The sequence below is a fragment of the Mizuhopecten yessoensis genome, unplaced genomic scaffold (genome assembly GCF_002113885.1).
Source record: "Mizuhopecten yessoensis strain PY_sf001 unplaced genomic scaffold, ASM211388v2 scaffold1961, whole genome shotgun sequence".
Lineage (NCBI taxonomy): Eukaryota > Metazoa > Mollusca > Bivalvia > Pectinida > Pectinidae > Mizuhopecten > Mizuhopecten yessoensis.
This window is the reverse complement of record NW_018404308.1, coordinates 108039-127955: the sequence shown is the minus strand read 5'-3', so window position 1 is coordinate 127955 and position 19917 is coordinate 108039. Positions and strand designations below refer to the sequence as shown.

At 36.4% G+C, this 19917-nt stretch overlaps 1 protein-coding gene across 1 annotated transcript; it reads right to left on the bottom strand.

The window, feature by feature from the left end:
• Nucleotides 1-15796: 15796 nt before the first annotated feature.
• Nucleotides 15797-17389, bottom strand: LOC110443906. The gene has a single exon (XM_021488369.1). The coding sequence runs from the start codon at nt 17387-17389 to the stop codon at nt 15797-15799; it is 1593 nt and encodes a 530-aa protein (XP_021344044.1).
• Between the last annotated feature and the right edge of the window lie 2528 nt (nt 17390-19917).

Below are 19917 nucleotides of genomic sequence, written 5' to 3'. Positions count from 1 at the left end.
TTAATTCTTGATGCAAATTTAATAACTTAGAATCTAATCAAACCTATTGGTATCTCTTGAAAACCTCACAAAGAACATTTAAATTTAATTTATCTTATGACGTATTTGAAACCTTGATTCGCCTATACCTCACTTTCAGTCTAACGCACATGTAAATAACAGACAGAGACTGTTTAATGGTTAATGTGTCCACCTTTAATACTGACCTAGTAAATACAAACAAGTGTACAAAGTTACAACTTGATTTCAAATTAATAGTTTTGTAAACACAACCTAATAAGCCACAGTAAATTTTCTGTCCATCTCCTCGGGTTTTCTCCCTTTATTTGATATAATGCTTTAAAATGAGTTCAAAAAATCATAAAATAACTTTCATTTTTTTTTATATTTACTCACTTCACGAAGCAAATTCTCCAGTAGGTGCGTAATAATTTGACACAAAACATTTAAGAAATGTTTAACAGATAACATGTAACAACTGTTCAACCACATTTCCATTCTCGCCATTTTGAAGTCTATGACGTCACGTTTTCTTTCTAAAGTGTGTCGTCATATTTTGAATGCAAATCTGGATAGGAAATCATTTTAATTTCTTTTTAAAATTGCATGTCGATATTTAACATTTGATAATCTACACATAGGCGAGGAATGCTGTCAGCAACGTTTATATCCAGGGACCAGGTTTATTCTCTATTTTGACTTAAACATATTTTATTGCAATTCGCTATGGATAAGACACAAGTTAACCCAACTTATAGAACCTTCTCCCAGTAATAGTTACCACAATGTACACCAGGCCACATCAATAATAAAATTTACACAAATCGTCAGTAAGAGTGAAAATAATAAGATATAATAGAACGAAATCAGGATAGGAGAAGAGAGAAGAGATATATTGTCGGCAATAATGAAAGGATGAGAATAATGAGGAGGAGGATGTGTGCGTGTTAGTGTGAGTGTCCTTGTGAGTGTCTTTGTTACCATAAGTTGTAAAACTTCAGCAAATAAAGAACTTGAACTTGAACTTGAACAAATAATTTCTTACCAAGTTATAACCGAACATGCAATTATTTACATAAAGGAATTTCTCATTATATTTGCTAATCTATAGCTAAACCTTTCACGTAATATCACCTATAAGCGTCTTTGTCTAGTACAAACTTAAAAACTTAATCTTGAAATTTACGTGTGGCCGCCGATGTTGAAAAATAATTTGTTTCAAATTTATTAATTTAAGTAATATTGAAATACGTAGAAACAGAGATATTCATATTTTGACATTTTGAGCTAATTGATATATCGTCACGCTCTAGTGACGCCAGAGTGCGCGGGGGCTATACAAGACTGTCTAATAACAGTACCAGCCTTCGACACTGCCGTAGAACATAGATACAAACACTGGCCCTCAGCTATGGACAGGGATTTGTTGTGACCAGAAAAGAAACAGGTTTCGCAGTGAATTACATCATGTTCTATATTAACTACCTGTCAATGTATTAAATCAATATTTTGATCTGAAGACACAGATTTCTGTCTTCCGGTGATACATCAATATCGATAAATGTTCCGAGGCGAGTAAGGCGTCAATGGCAAGGGGAGGCTACTCTGTGTCAAACACAATTAATCAACATCGACACTTTTACTAGTCGTTTTTCACTACAAGAAATTAATTATTATGACAGAAGCATTATTGTTTACCATTAAATTGGGGGTTTCCTTATTAACAGTTAAATTGCACTTGTACTTTATTACATTTTGTATAATTATTTTTGCAATGGGTTATATATTCATTTATATTTATTTTAATTATACTCATTTCGATTTGCTATTTTAGTTTATTTATGTATTGATTTTTTGTAATAATTTAATGGTAAATAACATCAACAATAGTAAATGTACAAGTACATATGCATACAACAGACCTTATATTGAATCATTCATTTACACTAAACGTAAATTACGTATACATACAGGGCCCTCTGATTAAAGGTAATTGTGATGAGGTTTTCTGTATCTTATAGATTTGTATTTTTCTACTGCTAGGGCAAAATATTTGAAAAAATGATGAAAAAAGTACGTCTCCAGTGTAAAGGACTATGAAGAAACATCGGTCATGTCAATCGGATGGTCACACGTTTCAGCATCTTCATATTGAAAAACAAATAATAATTTCAAGGACCCAATTTCAATCTTGATCACATTTTGCCAATAAAAAGGATATTGTATCAGTTAAATTTCAAACTGTAAAACTAATTGTTTATTAGGGTATGCGATCCGACACCAGGGTGATGGGCTGAAATTCCTATTGCGCATACTCAATGGAAAGAAGAATTATTTGGATTTTTTGATAGTCAGGTGCTGTTATCCGACTGTTTCCCAACAAGCTAAGACACACTTCAACTCTCTGCGAAGCCTTTTCATGATCGTAAAAACGGCGCTGTCTATTCCTAACCGGATGTAGATTCATAATTCTATTGATAAAAAAACATGGCTTACAAAAGCACATAACATGGCTAAAAACAATGATTTTTAAAATTGTTTTATAAACCGTGGGACATAATTAGTTACTCACATGCAAAATAATGATCTAAAAAGCCAAACAAAAGGGTTTTCATTGTGTTTTTTATAAGGCATATAAACACATCCATATTGCGGTTAAAATATCTCATAACCCTCTTTAATTAACGAATAATGATATCTTTATGTCTTTATCAGCCCGAAACATACGTGGTTGTATGTTCAAGAAAATTAATTCATTTCGGAAAGAAGACAGAGCTGATTGTTTAACGGGAGATAACTCGTAAGTTTCGATAGAAACATTACTCGATTCTTGCTCCTAGCCCTTGGTTGTGTTTGGATTGGGTAACGGTACCGTTTCTATAATATACAATTATGTGTGAATTACGAGCGAACTATGATCGTATCATTAGAGTTTGTACGTACATCCCAAAATGGGGCCTGTCTATATCACACCATCAAAACAGCACGCTCATCGTTATCTTCTGCGTGAAATCCATCATAGTTATTTGACCTAAAGCTGCCAGAATATTAACGATTTTATGTTCCACAGCTATCGAAACTGACGAGTTATTCCATGTTGAATGAACACAAACACCCGTCAGATGTTTGGTTGCAAATATTATTTTATGTAATGTCATATAGGTATTTAGATATGTCAGACTACATTGTATGAAAACTCTGCCGTCAATTTGTGTTAAAGATATTACTTTTTCGTCTCCTGTACTGAAACGTGCACCTAAAAGACATGATGGACAATGATAATGATTTTAGCCATTTCCAAGCAGTACAAATGACATATGATCAAATATAGACCATGTTGAAGTTACATTATACGGACAAAATTGCAATTTCATGTATTTGTAAAATGATAACGTATCCACCCGTAGAGCAAAATCTAATTTGCACTAAATGTGGTAAAACTGTGGTAAAACTTTAAGAGGCGTAATTAGACAGTTTGTCACGGATTGTTATGTCTCGTTCATCCTAATGATGTACTTTCATGGACAAACTTATTAACTAATACGGTATTCAACCTTATCTCCTGTTATCATAGAACCTTGTTCAAAGACGTCATAGACCCAGGTTACTTGGAAATGAGGAATAATGAAGTGTTAATGATGAATTTGCCAAAGATAGTGCCTATGTTTGTGTGGATAGCAGCAAAGATATATTTCGATTCCAGTTAATGTATCAAATTGATTTCAATTCCAAAATAGGATGAATATATCATTGCTGCATAGACAATGGTAAGGACATAGACGATGCATAATACAAGAAAATTGTCAACAAGTTTATTTCAAATATATTGTCAAAAGTCTGCTTTGCAATGCAAACATATCTTTTGTTTGGTAATATATAGCCAACGGGAGGTAACTCGTGTCTGTGTTCTATTTGATTCAGAGATTTAAAACTAAACAATTGCCACGAAATTATGTGATTCATATAAGCTAGTAAATCATTTCTAAATAAGGAAAGTGCAAATAGGACGTAAGGAAATAAGATAACATAGGACCAGCATATATTACCGGTATCTGGATAATAAACTACATTATGTAGCTCTCTCACTTAAGCTTAAATACTCGATGGACTGTATATAAACGTTCTCTATACTTAGATATATCAACGAGACTTCAGGCACAATGGTAGGCACACTTTTAATTAAGATTCTACTTATCAATTGTTTTGATTCGTTTGTGTGTTAATCTTCCTCGTATCAGCCAGGGTCGTACAAGAATTGGGGCCGAGGGAGAGACATCGCCGAAGAGAAGGGTATTCGGATTTTTTTTTTTTTAAATATAGAATTTAAGTCTTCCAATGAGGAAGCAGATCAATTTTGGTTTTTATTTGTGTCCTCTAAGTCAAACAAACGAAATATAACATAATATCAACAAGAGGCCCAGAGGGCCTGTATCGCTCACCTGGAAATGTTAGCAAAATTGAAGTTAAAATAGCCAGATATTGCTGTACATGTATTACATGGTTAGTCAAAATCCTGTCATTCCTTCAGGAAAAGGAGGATTTTGAAAAGTTTGCTATGTTTCCACAATTGGACCCCGCCCCTCTGCCCCCAGGGGGTCAGAACCACCGTTGATACAAAATTAGTTCCCCTTCACCAAAGGATGCTTTAGACCAAATATGGACATAATCCTAAGGATGTTAAAGCTATTTTTCTATTTTCCCTATTTAGCCCCGCCCCTCTGCCCCAGAGGGTTATACAAAAGTTTATACAAAATTGCCCCCCCCCCCCCCTTCACCCAAGGGTGCTTCGTCAAATTTTGCCAAAATCCAGTCATTCCTACAAAAGAAGAAGTATTTTGAAGAGTTTGCTATGTTTCCACTATTTGGCGCCGCCGCTCTGCCCCAGGGGGTCAGGCCAACGTTTATACAAACTATAGTCCCCTTCACCAAAGGATGCTTTAGACCAAATATGGATAAAATCCTGTCATTCCTACAGAAGAAGAATACTTTTAAAGAATTTGCTAAATTTCCCCTATTGGGCCCCACCCCTCAGGCCCCAGGGGGGTCAGAACCACCATTTATACAAATAGCTTTCCCTTCCCCATAGGATGCTACGATTCAAATTTGGTCGAAATACCTTCATCCCAACGGAAGCTGCCCTGCAGGTAGGGCGTAAGAATTGTACCTGCTGCCCCCAATTGCATGATCGTAAGAGGCGACTAAATTTGGGACCTTATCTCTTCTCTCCTTTCTAAATAACTTTCTTTTTCCTAATGTCTCCCTTGACAATGCCTCACTTTTGGCCATTTGTTGAGCGTTCGCCCCTGTGAGGAAGGCTTTGGGTTCTGTCCCCTGGCCGAGACATACCAAAGTCTTTAAAAATGGTAGTTTCTACTCCTGCTTAACGCTCAGCAAATTAGGAGTGGGACGACTGGTTCGCCCGTTGTCAGTATAATGTGACCGGGTGGGGCGTCCTGCTGGGTGTCTTCGGCAGTATGTTTCAGTGAGGTAGCACTATAAAGTCGGCATCAGTTCCGCGCTATTACAAGAAGACAAACACGAACATATCGCAGCCTCCCAAAATACACACACATACACTACACGCATGCATCTTGCACACAGGGGAGGCCGTCCTTAAATGACCTTAGCTGTTAATAGGACGTTAAACAAAATCAAACAAACAAACAAACAAACCCAACGGAAGAAAAATGATATTAAAGCTATTCCTCTATATCCGTTATTGGCCCTTCTCTCTGCCCGAGGGGGTCAGGCCAACCGTTTATACAATGTTGTTTCCCCTTCATCAAAGGGTGCTTCATACCAAATTTGGACAAAATCCTGTCGTTCCTACAGAAGAAGAAGGATTTTGAAGAATTTGCTCTATTTCCCCTATTGGGCCCCGCCCTCTGCCCCAATGGGGCCACCACTCACCGTTCATACAAACTTGAGTCCCCTTGGCCTAAGGATGATCCAGGCTAAATTAGAATAAAACCCCTTAATCCCTACAATAGGAGAAAGATTTTAAAGGTTTTACCTCTATTTCCATTATTTGGCCCCGCCCCTCTGTCCCCTTGGCTCAAGGATGGTCCAGACAAAATCTAAAGGAAAAGTTGGCGGACGGACGACGGACGCTGCAGTATGGCATAAGCTCGCCATGTTCCTTCGGACCAGATGAGCTAAAAAGTAAAAGAAAACAAATCGGTTATACAGGGTCCCCCACATTAATCGCCTAAAATTCATTGAGATACACTAGGGTTTCTCTCCCCTAATGTGAAGGGGTATGTAGGTTCTAGTTCTAGATGATTCTAGAAGGGAGATAACTCAAACTAACTTGCTATTGACGCCGGGTACAATATACATTGGACGGATAAGACATTATGACTTACGTTTTCAGACCTTACGGCCATCTTCATGCAATTACTTTTTTTACAGTCCTTAAATAAACCTACCAACCGAAAATGTTGTTATAAGTCAATAAAAGCAAGATCCATTACACGTGAATGTTTTACAATCGGAAACTGTTCGGGTCTTTCCGAAACAAGACAGGGATGGCCTGCCCTTGCTCATGCTATCCTAGTAGTACAAGACAGTCACCTTTATGTTGTGGTAGCTGGTTTAGTAAATTTTATATGACGTTATTGTAATTACTTACAGCACGCTGTTGTAAGATATAGTTCATCCCTGTACCGAACCAATAGCCAGTATGGTTGACACGGTATTTCATTTATTGATTGATTGTTTACCAAAATGTTACGTAGTAAACAACATTTGTACTGCTTAAACTTCAACATGATAATTCTTCAAAGGAGCAGATTAGAAGCGAGCCTGATATCAATAGGTAGTAATAAAAATCCTCTGTATTGTACAACAGAAATTGTCAATAAGGATCACATCGATATCTGTTTCTAATACATTGCACAAGCAATGGTACAAAGGTATCACAGGGTACCTTGTTACACCTGGAACTCAAGGGACACGTAGGGAACAATGCAGCCTGAGCCTACATCTCGATAAAACTTGGGGGACCTGCTGTTGAACAATGGGACACTAAGGAATCACCCCAGCTTTAAATCATGTAATTGTAACAAAATTAAATATCCTGGGTCTGGTATTTCTACACATGATGGAAACAGCATTGTCTTTATGTGACGTATGAACATTAAGTTCTCAAGTTGTAATCCTTAATCAATTTATTTGTTTGTGTGAAATAAATAATTAGAAATTCCGTAAAAAGATAAGTTTTGTTATTGGATATTCGGAGTATCTGCTTTTCAAATCATTTCAGTACGTTTGAGTACATGTATTGTGTAATGTGCAATAAAACACCTCAATACATATTAATAGGTATTTCACATTTGTATTTCTAATGCAGCGAGCATTATTCTTGTGTTTTTTGTTGAACCTTTTTACCAGTATAGTTCTGATGTTGATTCTGGGTGCTGATGATACTGATGGGGCTAACACCTGATTAAGTAAAACTAGTTCCTGTTTGCTTGTTGGGCGCCAGTGCCGATGTCATCATGTATCACTGTTAAGTTTGTAGCTAACTTCTAGAAATGCAATATACGATAACAAACATGTTTCTAATTCCATTTTGAATCCTGCTTCTTGTTGTGAGAACCTTAATGCTGATACAAAATAAAATTGTATTGCTTAATCAGAATCATAGTCAAACGTACATTTAACTGCAGTCAAATACAATTATTTGCACGGCATCGTTGTTATAAAATTAATGACCTTATGTCTCACTCAGATGTACGGTACACATTACTTTACAGTTTTTAATTGCAAATTCGTCAATACCAGAACTCTAAAGATTGGTGTTGATGTATGTTGTGTGATCACCGCACTCCTGTACCACCACAGACAGAGTTTGTTGTGTGACGATTTCTGAAGATCACCGCCCTCCTGTACCACCACAGACAGAGTTTGTTGTGTGACGATTCCGGAAGATCACCGCCCTCCTGTATCCCCAGGGACAGAGTTTGTTGTGTGACGATTCCGGAGGATCACCGCCCTCCTGTATCACCAGGGACAGAGTTTGTTGTGTGACGATTCCGGAAGATCACCGCACTCCTGTACCACCAGGGACCGAGTTTGTTGTGTGACGATTCCGGAGGATCCCCGCCCTCCTGTATCACCAGGGACAGAGTTTGTTGTGTGACGATTCCGGAGGATCACCGCCCTCCTGTATCACCAGGGACAGAGTTTGTTGTGTGACGATTCCGGAAGATCACCGCCCCCCTATACCACCAGGGACAGAGTGTGTTGTGTGACGATCCCGGAAGATCACCGCCCTCCTGTACCACCAGGGACAGAGCGTGTTGTGTGACGATTCCGGAAGATCACCGCACTCCTGTACCACCAGGGACCGAGTTTGTTGGGTGACGATTCCGGAAGATCACCGCCCCCCTGTACCACCAGGGACTGAGTGTGTTGTGTGACGATCCCGGAAGATCACCGCCCTCCTGTACCACCAGGGACAGAGTTTGTTGTGTGACGATTCCGGAAGATCAACGCCCTCCTGTACCACCAGGGACAGAGTTTGTTGTGTGACGATTCCGGAAGATCACCGCCCTCCTGTACCACCAGGGACCGAGTTTGTTGTGTGACGATTCCGGAGGATCACCGCCCTCCTGTACCACCAGGGACAGAGTGTGTTGTGTGACGATTCCGGAAGATCACCGCACTCCTGTACCACCAGGGACCGAGTTTGTTGTGTGACGATTCCGGAAGATCACCGCCCCCCTGTACCACCAGGGACAGAGTGTGTTGTGTGACGATCCCGGAAGATCACCGCCCTCCTGTACCACCAGGGACAGAGTGTGTTGTGTGACGATTCCGGAAGATCACCGCCCTCCTGTACCACCAGGGACCGAGTTTGTTGTGTGACGATTCCGGAAGTTCACCGCCCTTCTGTACCACCAGAGACGTATTTCCCGACTGAGATATTCTTTTTTTACGGATCACTATTTCCCTGTTACAAGAACTGTGTTAGTAGTATTGTATCTGTAATTTCTATTTCTATATGTTTGCTGGTAGAGATACACTTCTGTTGCTGAGGAAACAACTATTATAAAAAAACTCGTTATCTAAAGTATAGCAAAAACAACTTTCCGTTATCGTTATACATTTCAAATCAAAACTAAGGCTATGGGCAGGATTAGGTCAGTCTATCGCTGTATTTAGTCTTGTACACCACATATTGACCTATCAATATAGTTTGACAGAGTTATTGCCTTTTTTGTACTTCAAGTTCGCACACTATTTCTTACTTATAGTATTATATGTCTACCAAGCAATCTTTTCTCGTTACTTTTTTAGGGAGGGCAGATATAAACATTAAATTCTGGATGGCGTCTAACCGTAATTATGGATTTGTATTAGTCTATAGATGTTATCAGAATAACATTGACTTAAATAGACCATTAAGATACTGACAATAGTTATTGTCGATACATTTGAATGGCTTTATCCTCAACATTCTATAGGTATATCTGATCATTTATTATTTGACAGCAGATTAAAATGTTTGTAAGCTTTTTAAAACAAGGAAGAAGAAAACGGACACTCTTAACGTTCAAATGTTTTTGAAAATGACCTTGGAGTGCTAATTAAACTTATAAAAATGCCGAGGGCACTCAGGAATGCTGTGTATGAAGGATTCAAATAATGGAATAAAGGAGGTGGTATATCAGTACAGAATGGCAGTAAATAATAAAGAACATGTTGTTGAGTAAGGGTCATAATAGCCCACCCTTAATCATAATTTTCAATAAAAATATATATAACAAGCAGGGTATTGCTAAAACAATATAGGTCCCTTACTGGCTACTATTAGCAGTATAAAAATAAGTAATGATGACCTTGACCCAACAGCCCTGAAATTGAAACTTGTCTGATATTATGGTCCTTAATTAGTGTTTCAAATCGATGGAAATCCTTCAAGGGATGAAGCTGCTACAGCGCAGACAATGATCTTTTTCCAGTGCGTGTAATCACTTATATATATCACTTATGCAAGTGCCTTGTGTATCTTTCCTTCTCTCGATATATGTATATACGGTTTCAATGTTTGATGTTCAATATGCTATATTCACGAATCACTTGTATTATACAAATCGGGCCATTATCTAGAGACTGTATTGGGAAGCTATCTACAAACTCGTTAGACACAGCTGCTGACGGCTACTTTAGTATAAGCCAACATTCTCTTTCACTTGGATACTTTCCATTGAGACAAAGAAAACACGAAGCCTGCTTTATAAACTCTCACACACACACTTTAGAGCATTGGAATACGAGGCGTAGTAATTTGAACCAAATATAGTTCGGAACTTTCTATTAAAAGTTTGATAACAAATCAGTTATGCATATACATCACAATTTTCACTAATTTTTATGAAGGTTTTGGCTAACAAAGACGTTAAAGCCCATGCTGTTGTATTGTGGTTTTCACTTTAAATTTTGATAATTGTTTCGTTACTGTCCGTTTGTATACATAAAGTGACAAAGAAGGAAATAAAAGAAATGCTGAACCGTTTATTGTGTTAATCGAACTTCTTGTTTACATTGCATGGTACCTGTTATATATGTTTTGTACTTGTACATGTACAGACGTGATATAGAACAATTGATCACACGCAATCTAGATTGATATCCGTACTGATATATATAGACTCCATCATGTGTACATGTAAATTATCCTGAAACGGAGGAATCCGAACAGTCCAACAATAAACAATCACATACAGGGCTAATCGGCACGGTATGTACTGGGGTAAATCAATATGTCCATACTATATCTACAGCTTCATTTTAAATATTTGAGATGGTATTCCGAAACTCCGATGGATTTTCAAGTTACTTCCCTCATTTAACAATGTTTTCTCGAGTCGTCAAACAAAAACACGAAGGGAATGCTTGTGAAGAATTACCCCTGTCCGCGACCGGTAAAGCATACGTCTACAGGCACCGATACATAGGAGAAATTGAATAAGTTATAAACAAGGTATAGCTCTTCACCTTTCAATGTCAGGCTGTTCACCATTCCACAAAGCCTACAGTTTTGGAATTTTTGTTTTTGTTCTAATCTTTATGGGACGATCGTTTCTTTCGATTCAGATAAAATTAATACAGCTGTAGCATTTTGCATCCTTTATCACAACATGACAAAGGGATATGACAGTCGTTTCAAGGATAAAGCTATATGTTTATATAGAGCATCTTTGACTACACAAGAAAATATACAAATCCATATCGTACAGACCAGTACACAATAATACGTAGACAGATAGCACTATTGCTCACATCTATAAAAACAGTACATCACGATTTATACATTGTGATACATATATAAATGTCAATATAAATGTAATACAGTGTTATATTTATATATAGTGACCTAAACCAGTACATCACAAGTTATACATTGTAATACATATATATATGTCAATATACATGTAATACAGTGTTATAAATTACATATAGTGACCTAAACCAGTACATCACGAGTCATACATTGTAATACATATATAAATGTCAATATACATGTAATACAGTGTTGTATATGTAGTGACCTAAACCAGGACATCACGAGTTATCCATTGTAATACATATATACATGTCAATATACATGTAATACAGTGTTACATTTATATATAGGGACCTAAACCAGTACATCACGAGTTATACATTGTAATACATATATATATGTCAATATACATGTAATACAGTGTTATAAATTACATATAGTGACCTAAACCAGTACATCACGAGTTATACATTGTAATACATATATACATGTCAATATACATGTAATACAGTGTTATATTTACATATAGTGACCTAAACCAGTACATCACGAGTCATACATTGTAATACATATATAAATGTCAATATACATGTAATACAGTGTTATATTTACATATAGTGACCTAAACCAGTACATCACGAGTCATACATTGTAATACATATATAAATGTCAATATACATGTAATACAGTGTTATATTTACATATAGTGACCTAAACCAGTACATCACGAGTTATACACTGTAATACATATATAAATGTCAATATACATGTAATACAGTGTTGTATATTTAGTGACCTAAACCAGTACATCACGAGCTATACATTGTAATACATATATACATGTCAATATAAATGTAATACAGTGTTATATTTATATATAGAGACCTAAACCAGTACATCACGAGTTATACATTGTGATACATATATAAATGTCAATATAAATGTAATACAGTGTTATATTTATATATAGTGACCTAAACCAGTACATCACAAGTTATACATTGTAATACATATATATATGTCAATATACATGTAATACAGTGTTATAAATTACATATAGTGACCTAAACCAGTACATCACGAGTCATACATTGTAATACATATATAAATGTCAATATACATGTAATACAGTGTTGTATATTTAGTGACCTAAACCAGTACATCACGAGTTATACAATGTAATACATATATACATGTCAATATACATGTAATACAGTGTTGGATATTTAGTGACCTAAACCAGTACATCACGAGTTATACATTGTGATACATATATAAATGTCAATATAAATGTAATACAGTGTTATATTTATATATAGTGACCTAAACCAGTACATCACGAGTCATACATTGTAATACATATATAAATGTCAATATACATGTAATACAGTGTTGTATATTTAGTCACCTAAACCAGTACATCACGAGTTATACATTGTAATACATATATACATGTCAATATAAATGAAATACAGTGTTGTATATTTAGTGACCAAAACCAGTACATTATGATATACAGCCATATTAATACAATTCAGTATTATATTTATAAAGAGCAGCTAAAGCTATACAAAAATATAGGTATTTTAAAATTATAGATGGTTATATCAACGTAAAGGTCCTAAAACTTTTATAAAAAAATGTCGACTGATGAATATTTAAAAAAAGTAAAATATCTTGTCTAAAAAATCATGTTTACCCGAAGGTATGTCTTTATTTGTAAATGTTAAAACGTCAATTAGCCACGTTCCACATTCAGTAATAGTCACTGGAGTAGGACATTAATGTTCTGGGCGAGACGAACGCTCCGTCACATTATCCTGGTTCGTTTCGTGTAATACTGACTATTACTAGGTTTCTCTCCATGTCACAGCTACAGTACCCCGATGTTTAACTTTCATCGATCAATATTTCTGTAAGTTGACAACAGCTCTTATTGTTTACAACTATATAGCTTCAGCGCCGCATTGTATATTAAATAACACTGATAAAAGAAAGTTGGAAAACAAAAACGTAAATATTTGATATCTCAAATTAATTAAGAAAAAAATGTTTTTTGATGTTTCAAATATATTTATACAAATTTCCTGAACATTTTTTAATAAATCAGATAACAGGCCCACTTCGTCACATGACATTAAAAACATTTTGTCACCGATTTAAATTTAAAGCACTTGATATGAATTGCTGCTCCCCTAATTATGCCCCTTAAAAAGTACATATATGTATTGTGCATACGAAGTAGTATGGAAACGGACAGATATGTATTGTGTGCACGGAGTAGTATGGAAATGTACATATATGTATTTTGTGTACGGAGTAGTATGGAAATGTACAGATATGTATTGTGTGTACGAAGTAGTATGGAAATTTACATATATGTATTGTGTGTACGAAGTAGTATGGAAATGTACATATATGTATTGTATGTACGAAGTAGTATGGAAATGTACATATATGTCTTGTGTGCACGAAGTAGTATGGAAATGTACATATATGAATTGAATGTACGAAGTAGTATGGAAATGTACATATATGTATTGTATGTACGAAGTAGTATGGAAATGTACATATATGTCTTGTGTGCACGAAGTAGTATGGAAATGTACATATATGCATTTTGTGTACGGAGTAGTATGGAAATGTACATATATGTATTGTGTGCACGAAGTAGTATGGAAATGTACATATATGTATTTTGTGTACGGAGTAGTATGGAAATGTACATATATGTATTGTGTGTACGAAGTAGTATGGAAATGTACACATATGTATTGTGTGTACGAAGTAGTATGGAAACGTACAGATATGTATTGTGTGCACGAAGTAGTATGGAAATGTACATATATGTATTGCGTGTACGGAGTAGTATGGAAATGTACATATATGTATTGTGTGCACGAAGTAGTATGGAAATGTACATATATGTATTTCGTGTACGGAGTAGTATGGAAATGTACATATATGTATTGTGTGCACGAAGTAGTATGGAAATGTACAGATATGTATTGTGTCTATGAAGTAGTATGGAAATGTACATATATGTATCGTGTATACAAAGTAGTATGGAAATGTACATATATATATATTGTCTATACGAAGTACTATGGAAATGGACATATTTAATTAGAAATACAACTTTACTGCTATTGCTATGTAGGTATACATGTCTTTGTTTATTAGGAAGCCCTTATTAAATCAGATAACAAGGGAATACCGAATTGTCAACAAAAACATGACTCGATTAAAATCGATAAAACTAAGGCAAAACTAGGAACAAAGAGATATCGATACGGAGACCATTGAAGTCCGATTTTGTCGTTGCGAGCTACACGTTATGGTTCGACACTGATATCCATCTTTATTAACTGTGGAATCAATGACTTTTTCAGTTACCGACCTTTATAGCTCAAATTCATTCTTGCACGTTACATAAAGTATTCTGGTGAAATGGTGCAGATATAGACAGAAAACTGACGATTTATACACTCGGTAGAACTCTACAGGGATTATACTACACAATACTATATAACAAACGACTTCCTGTGTTTGATAGCTACACGGTAAATACGATACATGCAAACAATAACAGGCGAGTTTCTCCATAGCCTCTGTAACTGCTGATTAATTCTATCAGCGTTATCAGCATCTTGTTACACAGTCTCTTCATCCAACACCCATTGAGTAAGGTAACCTAAAGTAGATATGGGAGAAATTGATTCAGCTGTTTCTAGAGATTTTCATATCTACATTTCAGACTCGTTAGACAGTGATGAACATAGATATTGAGCCTAGTCTGTTAAAACCATATATATTACATCATGCATGTACATTGTACGACTATATATCGACTGAAATATACACAATTACGTACATTTTCATGCATAACAACCGTATATGTTACCTTAAATGTTAATGGTAACAGGGTACGCCTGACATCGACCCTCACAAATTTCAAACAAAATGAAGGCTGGACAGTTTTAGTATATACAAGATATTATATAAAGTAAGTTTTTCTTCCTGTTTCTTTTCGAGACTGTATATCCATATCACGCCTTTATATAAAACACTTCTTTATAAGGTAATGAATACCGCATGCCGAGAAAGTCTGGCCGCAGTCCAATTTTTGCCTTTTCGCCCTCCCTGATAAGAGCTAGTACTAATCTACAGCACACCATATATAGAAACTACAGGTAGAGTGTACACAAATAAATTCACTGCGCAAATATGATTTTACATATGTCTGTACAACGCGCATGCAATCATGTAGGTGCTTTACCCCTTACCTTAGCAATAATAGAACATGTTTGCCAGTCCAGTAATACATCCTGATCTTTACGAATTCGTGTTGGTGCTTTTATTTTGTTTCGTATTAAAATATTATCTAGGAAGACTAGAAAATATTATGAAATGTTCCGACCTTCATTTGTTCCAACAAAACGTTTCGATCTGGAGTAGATTACTTGCTAATTTGTTACGGATAAATTTGCCGTGACATTGTTTTTAACCAGAACGATCTTCAATGTACTCCAGTACCTTGACCTTACTTGACTTTCCATCCAATGTAACCCACAGCTCCCCTTGTTTCCCGAGTCCGATACTTATCACAGGATGTTTGTCTATGTGAATGGTTCTCATGGCTTTTTCGGTCATCATGTCTATCAGAAAGATAGTACGACCATCAACAAGCACAAGGTTACCTCCCTTGTCGAATTCAATATCACATGTTTGTTTGCGACTTTTACTCCAGTTTTTAACTTTAGCGTTGAATGTCTCCACGCTGAGTTTGATGCCTTCTTCAAATTCCTTGTCCATCACCTGGACATGCCGATTTCCTTGTCCACCGTCTTCTTGAAGGTCCCGGTCCACGAACGCCAAGTTGCCTGTCAGAGGACATTCCGTAATTTTGCTTGGTGTGAAGACAAATGGCTTTCCAGAGGCGGACGCGGTAGTCGTAAGGATATGTTTTCCATCTGGTGCGATTTTGGCTATCTTCCCGGTCATTCCTAGCAGAATACAGCCGTCATTTCCAAAGTGCAAACACAACGGTTTTATCGTTGCCTGGTAATGGAAAACCCGTGCACCCGTGGACAGGTCAATGATCCCGTTATCATCAAATGTATACAGTTGGTGAGTTAAAGGATGGACCAGGATCGCTCTGATCGGCACGTCGTATATCCGTTGTTGCTGTATCTTTCCTGTTCTGTCAAGAAGCGTTATCTTGTTGTTTAAAAGACTCCACGCCACGTCGCCTGTGGGACATATTTGAGCTATCTTCTTTGGCGATTTGAACTTTGTAAGTACATTTGTTTCTGGAAGAACGGCGTACTGCGAACGAAGAACAAAAAGGTGATGATCTAGAAAGCGTCCTTCTGACGGGGTTTGCAGTTGCCATGGCGACGTTGTATTGTTTGACAGATTCAGACTTTCAGTAAATCCATTTGTCAATGTATCAAGGTCTTGCTGAAGGTAATCTTGGTGGTTCTTCTGTGGAGTACATCTTGGAACATCGCGATCTGTCAACGTTGACAAGTTCTCAATTGGTTTTACATTGACTGTCTTATCAAACATGTGTCCATCACATGGGTCGTCTCTTAATAGTGTTTTGTATTCCAGTAAATATCTTAGTAAGTCTCCTTGTGTCATTTCCAGCTCCCTGCTGTATATTTGTCTTGTTTCCATATTTCTTGCTTTGAAGTGGTGGTACTCAGAGAAGCGCCTGACTTTGAGAATATCAATATCGGCCTTTATGTTGTCGCATTGTTTTTTCAAATAGCTTTCGAGATCATCAGAACCCTTTTCATCTTGCTTGAAAATGTCCGATGTAGATGAAATACGTTGTTGTATTTCGGCCATTTGTTGATCTTCAGTGCTGTCAATGAAATGGTGAATTTCATGTTTCCTCAGTGGCGTAATTTCACCAAGACTGACAAAAGTGTGACCAGTATGAGCAGTTGGAACGCACTCAATGCACACGAGGTCCATACAAACTTCACATAAAAGTTCCAGACTTTTTGACGGATGATACACACATGTTTTCTGTCCCTTCCATCTTTTTTCTGTCTGTCCTGCAGTCATGTGTTTTATACCACCCATTTTTGTGAATAAAACCATCTTTAACAATGTTTGTGCCTTGTCCGGGAGACGGAGCGAGTAGTAACCCAGGTTTGTTGTGATCACGAGGTAATTATGCAACCTTATATATGTACCTTATATATGTCATTAATGTGTTGCAACGTGTCTGTATACCGACGGCCTCACTGTATGGGACGTGGTTATCCATGCATAAACCTTTTTCTAAAATATCTTATTAGGGGTGCTTTAATCTTTTCCGTCTTTTAAGCTTTAATCAGGCGTTAATGAAATGTGCAGAAACCTAACAGTTGACAACCGTCCCTTTATTGGCCTTTGAATATAGAGCGAGTTTGATACACGGACGTAGCGGTACATTAACAGGTAACATCATCGTAACGTCTATTAATACAAGTTTATCAAAACGCGTTATAGTACTATGTACAGGCAATATGTACTCACCTGTAATACTGATATATAATGATATATCAATTCAACCTTTATTTATTACGTTAACGGCGTGTTATTTATGTAATATATATACATACATGTATCATAATTTACGTTGCTGAAGATTCTAAAGACACAAACCAGTCACTAGAAATATGAAATACGAAAACAACAATTTAAAATTTAATGTAGAAAAAATAAACTCAGTGAATCTATACGGTACAATATGGCTACTTTGCCAAATACAAAAACTTTTATCTTAAGTGTTCTGAAATATTCAGAAATACAGAAAAAGAGGACTTTACAACGTTTGTCAAAACATACACTAATATTTACATTCTGTATGCTTAGACCCATTGACAAAAATTACATTCATAAATGCATAACACAGGTGTTCATAGAATCTCAGCACGTGGAAACTGATAGTAACCTGATCACACTGCGTAGTAATACACTACAAAAACTACTCACTCGGAACGACCGACCTAGATGCTTAATTCTTACATCTTAAAATATTATTGAACTGTGCTTTGTGAAATATCCACGTATTTACGTGTCCTGTGCTACAAATAAACATTGAATATGGAACTACATTTTGTTGTGTTATTGTTGTTGACGGTTGCTAAGATCTCTCACGATAGTGTCACATTTCCCCGCGAAAAAACACTGTTCTCGCCACTGCGTTGCACCCGTGTATAAGCAGGAACAAACCCTGTTTATTTGTTTTATTCGTTGTTATATCGATCCACTGAAAGGATTCGTCAATGTAAATATAAGGAATGATATTTATTTTTTCAACATTTATGAGGTCATAACAACAATGGGTTTTTGGACATATTTTACATGAATCGCTAACGCGATTCATTCAATATGTCCATAAACCCATTGTTGTTATGACCTCATTAATGTTGAAAAAATAAATATCATTCCTTAAGTAATGACATAAGATTCACGCTATATATAGGGACATCAACATGATACTAGGATGCACGTTGATATCTTATGTCACCCATATTCCGCCTGGTACAGTGTCCTATAATGTACCCTGAGGTTTATCACTTATTGTACAAGGTACAATATCGATGATGTGCCTGGGAGGACAAAACATCTGAAATTGCATTTGCATATGTGTAATGGACGCTAGCCATGATATACTTAAAGAAGTTAAAGAAGTTTCAAAGGGAACGCTCAAGGTAACCAAAACTAGCAAAGGGGTATAACATTGTCAAAAAACTGTATGGGCGATCGGGTTTCTAGATAGATAGCGCACTGGTCTTTCAACAAGACGACATGGGAATAAGACCCCATATGCTTACATTCGACCCAACAAGAATCATTCATCAAAGTTTTTAAACAAAATCTGTTTTAGGATTGTTGTTAAAGACAATTTATTGTAAAGCGCAAAACAATACTACGTATAGAAAGAAATCTGACCTCGGCTTCATGATTATAGGGCATTTATACGTTCGGCGCATGATGGAAAACTACCAAAAAAGTCATTGTTCATGATTGAATAAAGTATTAAGTTATTCTAATTGCCTTGCTTAATACATGTAGCTATCAAAAACAAATAAACAGATTAGCACTTAATACAAAATGTTCATGTTTGTGTATTTAAAAAAAACACGAAGTGTCAACAAAACCATAATTTGAGCTCAAAATCGATAAAACTAAGGCAAAATATAAACATCGACAGCATACCTTACGTAAATCTAGGTCACAGTAATGTCACGTCCTCACAAGGAGAATAGTGACACCAAAACCACACGACAAACTGATCAACCTGAATCTTTTGTAACCCTGTGTTTCAAGTTTATCAGTCAGCTGTCGACATCTGTCACTAAAGTCACGATATACGGAGCAAGGTCTTGAATAGAAAATCAAGTGCGACATGTAAACATGGATGTTACTATAACGAAAAGTAAACGATCACGACAAGGAAGTCGGAATCGTCCCAATTAGGTTACAGCTACAGTGTAAGTAATAATCCACGTCTGTAGGTCAGGCTGTAAGTAAGGATAAAAGAAAGTAGATGAATTTAAAGAGCCTTTAGTGTCCCTGATTTCTAGTTCTGAAGGGCTTATACCATCAATGTTGCCGAT

Excerpts from the sequence above, each read along its gene's own strand:
- LOC110443906 (XM_021488369.1), bottom strand. The coding sequence starts at position 17,389 with ATGGGTGGTATAAAACACATGACTGCAGGACAGACAGAAAAAAGATGG.